Here is a 6,596-nt window from a genome sequence, read left to right on the forward strand (position 1 = left end):
AAGGAGGGGGGGTAGGGGGAGGAGAAGGAAGGAGAGATGGAGAAGAGGAGGGAGAGGAAGAGAGAGGGAATGAGTGATGCCAAAGAAACCTGCTGGATTTAGGCCTGCCCCTGGGAAAACCGAAGTGAGACGGAGTGAGAAATCCGAGGGACACATGGGTCTAGTGTGGGTAAGAAAGGGAAATGGAGAAAGAAGGGTGAAATAGGGCTCCTGGCCTGTGACGTGGGGGTAACTTCGTTTCCGTCCATCCTTGAGTCCTGGAAAAGGATTGTGGACGCCCCTCACACGTTCATCTACCCACGCTCCTGCCAACCCACCATGTGAAGATGGATTTTCGAAACGCTGCCTGGAAGAGGGTGACTCCGTGTTTGGGACACCAATTCTGGCACCAAAACTTTTCTACTCAGAAACTGAGCGCCCAGACGCATTTAGGGGAGATGGGAATTGAGTACTTTTTACTAATTTAAGCAAAGATCCTTCCCATTCAAACTAACACACTCTAGTGTCCCTTGCTCCACCCCAGGATCTTACGCTCCTACGCCCATTTCTCCTATGTCTGTCTGCGTCGTATTGGGCCGTCTCTTTCTATACCTCTTCCCCCTGCCCTTTATCCGGTTTGTCCTCTAGCCACTTTCCCTCGCCCAAGCCACTGACCATTTGCCCCCCCTCCCCGCAAACGCTGAACATCAAGGTTTCCACGGCAACTCAGCCTTTTAATACATTTTGCTAGGGGTGAAGACGGGTGCGTTGGGTATCTGGTCACTTGGATGGGAGAGAGCTGGGGCTCTAGAGCCCGGATGTAGGCCCCCCCCCCCCCATCTCCCTGGAGGCAGCTGCCATAGACTCAGGGCCAGGATGAGGCATACTCACTCGCTCGTGCCTCCCCCCCCCCTCCAGTGAAGCAGGCCTATGCGGCCTCACAGGGTCAACTGGGGGAAGATGGGGTTACCTGGCCCCCAGGGTCTTCCCCAAGCCCTTGAACTCCCTTCGCTCCCGGTCAGGGAACAGCGTCTTCCTGCACTTAACCCCAAAGGAAGTCCAACGGCTCGGCTATCCGGAGACCCAAGGGAGAGCCGTCGAGGTGAAAAACCCAGTGGTCTAGGCCTACGAGGAGAGGGTCCTGGTGACGCAGTTGGAGAAGGCAGAGGTGTCTCATCGATGAAGGTGGTGATCTCCTCCCGGAAAAAACCGGGACCTCGTGGGGGTCCCCCACCCGACCCCAGAACCCCACTTTCTAGAAACTGTCGAAGGCTGGCCAAGCCCCCGCCTTCAGCCTCTTCCTCATCCTCCTCATCCTCCAGCCTGTGTCTCTGTCCCAGGTATTCTGGAGGGCCTCCGAGGGCTCGGCTCTGGGCTGGGAGGATCCGGATATCATCCGATGAGGACCACTTGTGCAGGAAGGAGCCTGGTGCCCGAGGAGTAGAAAAGATGTTGGTCTCATCGTGGGATAATCGTCGGGACAAAGGGACCTGGGAAGAGGAGCAGGTGAGACCTGGAGATGCTGCAGAGACAAAGGTAAAGGTGACAGGAACCAAGGTGGGGACTCTGCAAGATGGCTTCATACTCTTCCTTTTCTCCAACGTGTTTACTCTAGTAGGCAAACCTGGTTCTGAGAGATCTGAGGGAAACTTTCTTCCTCTTGTCTCTCCTTTACCTGACCCCCTAGGGTACCCTGCAGTCCAAAGCCAAAGAGCAGTGGTGCAGGAGACCAGAATGGAGGTGAGTCCTTCTGTCCCATACCTGTAAGTAGTGTACTCTCTCCAGCGGTGGGAAGAGCATGTGCCGCCCAGGCAGCAGCTTCACCTGGGTGGGGTCCCGACTCCCTGACCCTGTGGCCCCGTTAGCATCAAAGCGAATTTTGCACACTCGGCCATCTGTGTAGTCGTCACAGGTGCCATCTAGGAGCGAGAAGGAGCCCAGTGGGTACAGGCAGAGAAGACCTACCCTCTAGAGCCCCATGCCCTTCATAAAGTCCAGGAGGACTCTTTGACTCCCATCAGTCTGTAAGCCCCAATCCCTGTTTGGCATGGACCAAGCTGGCCGGCCGGTGTAGGCTTCCAGAGAGGAGCAGATGCCTAGTGAAAGGCTCATCAAAGGAAACAGGGCTTGGATGGACAAGTCATCAGGCTAGACGGAGCCTGGAGTTGGCTCCAGCTTAGTCCAGCAGGGGGCACCCCAGGGCAGCACGTCTCCTCAAGGAGAAGGGCAGTAGAAAGGACAGAAAATAGAGGTAGCTATCCAGGAAAGAAAAGGCCCCGTCCCTCCTCTGACCGTCATCACCGTCATCCTCGGACATGATCGCCACACACTGCTCCCACACTGTGCGCACATCTGCACGGTAGCGCTCACAGGACCAGATGAAGGAGGGCAGGAGCAGTGTCTGTGCCATGGAGCACCACAGCACTGCCAACACCATCCATGGCGGAGCTGAGTCTGACTTCAAGGAGAAGAAGCTCACCACCTGACGGGGAATAGGCAATGGCTGGTCAGGCTTGAGAGTCCAGGCCCCACCTAAGCCTGATACCCACCTTTAAAGCAAGGGATTAGGAAGGGAGGCGGGTGAGCCTCTGGAAGGGGTTGAATGATGAAAGGGGAGAAGTGCTATAAACAAATCCCTGACGTTGGGCGCTTGAGCGGAGTGGGAGAGATGGGGGTGGGAGGAGAGTGAGACTCCAAGAAAGTCAAAGACAGAGGAACCCAGGAGTCGGGCCTGGATAGTGTGGTCGGGTGAGCCTGGGGTTTCTACTCATTTCCACTCAGGAGTGCTCAGAGAATGATCTCCAGGGAGAAGCAGGGAATAGATAAAGGCTCAGGGCAGCTAGCCGTGTGACAGGTTGAAGAGTGACAGGGCCTGTGGAGCTGAAGAATAGAAGTGGAAGCAAGGAATGGTCAAAGGAGCTGGGGGATTGAGTAGTGGCGGGTGAGGACTGAGACAGGGAACCCCAAATGTCAGGAGACAGACAGACGAGAGGACGGTAGATGCCGGGCTGGAGATGGAGCTTTTGCGTGGCTGGTAGAACTGGAAGGCCCTGTATATTAAAAAAAGGCTGAAGGACCTCAATCTCACCAAAATGGGCACCCCCGTGAGTGAGTCATAGAGAAAGACGATGGCGCTGACCAAGTTGGTGACCTGCAAGGATGTCTTGGCAGATTCAGAGCCATCCAGCGAGGACCGCCGCTTCCCTCGAGTATCCTCCACCACAATGGCTGGCACCTCAAAAGCTGGCCGGGTACCCAACCCCCCCAGCCCCCCTGCTTTGGTGCCCACACTGCCCCCCGCTCTCCGGGCCTGCCGAGCCCTCCGGGGCCGGGCCCACAGTGTCTGATAGAATGTGATAGCCACACAGACCAACCCCATGACAATGCCCCCAAGAAGCAGGAGGCTGAAGCAGACACCAAAACCGAGGCCGATCTTGGAGACTATGAACTGGCAGCCTCGGGCATAGTAGCGCTCCCCGTTGTTGTGCCAGCCGATGGAGGGCAGCGTGGAGAGGATGAAGCTGACCATCCAGATGCCCATGACGGCATGCAGCGCCTGCTTCTTGGCGTTGCTGAGGCGGTAGTTAACGGGCCATCGCACCATCCACATGCGATGGTAGGAGAGCGAGGCGACCGTGAAGCAGGTGGCCAGGGCCAGCGTGTAGTAGGTGGACACAAAGACCTTGCAGATGCTCTCGTTCCAGTCATAGTCAGAGGAAGCCTGGCGCCGGAGCTGCACCACAGCAAAGGTGGTAAGGGGCACAGCCGCCATGAGTATATGAGTACCGGCCAGGAAGCAGAGCAGTAACTCCAGTGGCTTGTGTTTCTGCTGTTTGGCTGAGATGCTAAGGATGATCCAAGCGTTGGCCAGCAGGGCCAGGAGCCCACAGGCCAGCCAGGACAATGCGTTTGAGCGTAGGGAGGCCTCTTCTGCCCCCAACCCTCCCCGAGCCATTCTATCCTCGGCCCCACCCCCACCCCCTTGAATTCCTGGGGGCGGGGGCTAGGTCTCACCCTGGAGCCCCGCTCACACACACCCCCATGATGCCCACAGTCCTTGCCTGGTAGCCAGGCAAGCTGACCCCAAGTCTTGCTTACTTCTCAGCATTGCATGAGTGACCCAGCTAAGGCCAGGTGGGCAGGGCAGGGGAGAAGGCAGGGAATTAATAGAGGCGGTAGTCCTCAGCCTCCATATTGGGTGGGGCTTTTTCTCAGTTATCCCTGTAATTGATGGGGGAGGCAAGCAGGCTGCTTCCCCATCTATGAAGCTGGCTGGGCAGCTCTGATTCTCATGCTGGGACTTCCCGGTCTCTTTCTCCAGCGAGGCTTGACCAGTGGGGGGTGGGGTGGGTGTCTTGGTGCACAGGGGTGGAGCTCAGTCACCTGGACAAGCTGTGAGGGAGGATGAGATGAGGAGCAAGCATTAGGCCTGTGCTGTGCTTGGCTCACTTGTACCCCCTTTCCCTTGAAACTATGGAAATGACTGATGCTGAGGGTCGCTGGGGTCATTCAGAGCATTCCCTTGCCTTAAGTCAGATGCCCCCTTACCCACAGGCATAAGACCTCATCTACTTGCAGACTACATGGAAGGGTCTCCATTCCTTTTAGCCTTTTCTCCCTGCTTTGGAATTCCAAGTTTTGTGCTTATAATAGCCCATGCTCAGAACTACCCAGCCCTGTCTCCATGTCCCTAGGTCTCTCTTCAGTTGCTAATGGGAGACAGACAGTGTGATGTGTTCCTCCTTGGGGACTCACATTAAAGCAGGAGCCCTTCTCCTGCATGCCATTCTCCTGGACTTTGTGGTCTTTGTGCTCAGCCTACTTATCTAAGCCTGGGTTTTCACCCCTTCAGCTACCTAAGGAAAATGGGAGGAAGGAGACTGAGACTGGGGTGGGGGTTGGGGGGTTGTAGCTAGGGAACCTGAAGGCGGGGAAGCCACTGACATCAGAAGCATCCAGAAATGGAAAGAGGGGGAACTAGGGAGAAGGAGGAGAGTTTGAGCTGGAGAGAAAGAGGGGGGAAACTGGTAGTATCTGGAAATAGACGGGAAGGTCCAGAAGCCCCCCCCCCACCCGAGGCGGAGATATTGGAGGGAGGTGGGTGGGAAGGAGGAGGATGGAGGAGGAGCCTGGGAACAGTGATGGGGGGGGGGGTAGACCTTAAATAGGCTGGCTGACCTCACTAGGAGACTTTGGGTCTCCTCCCCTGGTCCAGAGCCTCAGTTTCCCTCTGATGGGAGAGAGCAGGAGGGTTCTGGTCTTAGTGATACGGTTCAGGGAGAGCTGGGGAAGGCACTAGGAAACCAAGTGAAACACTGAACAGACTAGAGGCTATAAGACCGGTGTGATGGTTTTGGGGCAGACGGGGAAAGTGGGGCACAGCTGTGCCACCGTTCATTTCCTGCGAAGAGCCTTAGACCCTAGCTCTCCCCCAGAGGTCCCAGTCCACCCCCATCTTTGTCTCTTCCCCCCTAGCCCAGTACATCCTAGTTGCCATGGCAATGGACAGCCAGGAGGAGGTGTAGGGAATAGGTCCGGATGCCCCCCACTGCCCTCCCTTACAGCCTTTGGACCCCTTCCCACTCACCCTCATCCCACCCCCAGACCCAGTTGGTGGTTCCGAAAGAAAGAGAGGGAGAGTCAGAAAGGGAGGGAAGAAGAAAGACGTGAAGGACAGAGAGAAGGGGGTGAAGGACAGAGAGCAAAGGGAATGGGAGGAGGAAGATTGGGGGCTTTCTGGCCGACAGGGGTCCCTCGCCCTTCGCCTGGATGGGATAAGGTCAGGCGGCTCCTCCCTCCAGTCACCTAGGGTGTTCTCTAGGGCAGAAACAGCAGGTGGCTGGGGAGGAGGGCCGGGAGGAGGGGCGCGGAGGCAGCTCGCGGGGTGGGGTGGGGTGGGGGAGTGGAGACACGCGGGGGACCGGGCAGGGGTCCACTTACCTCTGGCTGCGTCCTGCTCTGCCGAGGAGACGCACTCCCGACGAGGCTCGCCCGGGCTCCCGCCGCCTGCCGGCTCCAGCTCGCCAGCCCTCCTCCTTCCTTCACTCCCTCCCTCCGGGCCTCCCTCCCCCCAGCCTGGCCTCTCGGGCTCAGCCCGCGGCGCGCTAGTTTGCGGCCCCTCGAGGCCCCTGTCTCCCAGGGTCATCAGCCTGCGAGCCCGGGGTTAGGGAGCCGCTGACCAGTCTTGGGGTCGGGGGTGGCGAGGGTGGGGCGGGGAAACTGGACGGCGGTGACTTAGAGGAGGAGGGGCAAGGAAGGCGCGGGGAGGGAGGGGGCGAGGAGGACGGCGGGGAGCGGGCTTCATTGGTGAAGCGGTTGGTGTCCTGCCCCCACCCCATCCCGGATTTTCAACACGAATGAGCCCGAAGAGGCAGCTGGTGTTGTTAGGGACCGAGGAGTTAGCTGTTCAGGGAGGAGGAAGCGTGTGTCACCGTGTGTCACTGTGTGCATCCTTATGAGGGCTGTTCTTGGGTAGAGCTCAGAGGAGCCCCGCATGAAGGCCTGCTAGAAGCTAAGGGGGCTTGCGATGCCAGCTGAGATCGCTTGTAAAGTTGGAAGTGCTTGCTTGGATCAAGAAAAGAAGTGGGCTTTTTGTGCACCTGCATACACCTCTTTCT

At 57.8% G+C, this 6,596-nt stretch overlaps 1 protein-coding gene and 1 long non-coding RNA gene across 8 annotated transcripts; one reads left to right on the forward strand and one right to left on the reverse strand.

The window, feature by feature from the left end:
* Positions 1-55: 55 nt before the first annotated feature.
* On the forward strand, positions 56-3,019 carry Gm32404. The gene is made up of 3 exons (XR_378023.2): positions 56-169; positions 256-1,485; positions 1,667-3,019. It is a non-coding gene; the product is annotated as a predicted gene, 32404 (long non-coding RNA).
* Positions 693-6,444, reverse strand: Gpr162 (G protein-coupled receptor 162). 7 transcript variants are annotated; one of them, XM_006505557.4, is made up of 6 exons: positions 5,920-6,441; positions 5,158-5,209; positions 3,068-4,371; positions 2,272-2,461; positions 1,741-1,898; positions 693-1,469 (listed from the first exon to the last, which is right to left on the reverse strand). In XM_006505557.4, the coding sequence occupies exons 3-6, from the start codon at positions 3,932-3,934 to the stop codon at positions 918-920; spliced, it is 1,767 nt and encodes a 588-aa protein (XP_006505620.1). In that variant the 5' UTR covers positions 3,935-4,371; positions 5,158-5,209; positions 5,920-6,441; the 3' UTR covers positions 693-917. The 7 variants fall into 7 exon arrangements, 6 of the variants coding, with proteins under 6 accessions (XP_006505620.1, XP_011239517.1, XP_006505618.1 ...); XM_011241215.3 differs by having other exon boundaries at positions 3,068-4,835; XM_006505555.4 differs by having other exon boundaries at positions 3,068-4,835; positions 5,158-5,274.
* Positions 6,445-6,596: the final 152 nt, after the last annotated feature.

The sequence above is a fragment of the Mus musculus genome, chromosome 6, assembly GCF_000001635.26.
Source record: "Mus musculus strain C57BL/6J chromosome 6, GRCm38.p6 C57BL/6J".
NCBI classification, from domain to species: Eukaryota; Metazoa; Chordata; class Mammalia; order Rodentia; family Muridae; genus Mus; species Mus musculus.

What these genes read in the sequence shown, in the direction of transcription:
- Gpr162 (XM_006505557.4), bottom strand. Translation starts at nt 3,934, where the DNA reads ATGGCTCGGGGAGGGTTGGGGGCAGAAGAGGCCTCCCTACGCTCAAAC. An exon ending in TCACGGGGGTGCCCATTTTG is followed by an intron (nt 2,462 to 3,067) that starts GTGAGATTGAGG and finishes ATTCCCCGTCAG; the next exon opens with GTGGTGAGCTTCTTCTCCTT. An exon ending in CGAGGATGACGGTGATGACG is followed by an intron (nt 1,899 to 2,271) that starts GTCAGAGGAGGG and finishes TCTCGCTCCTAG; the next exon opens with ATGGCACCTGTGACGACTAC.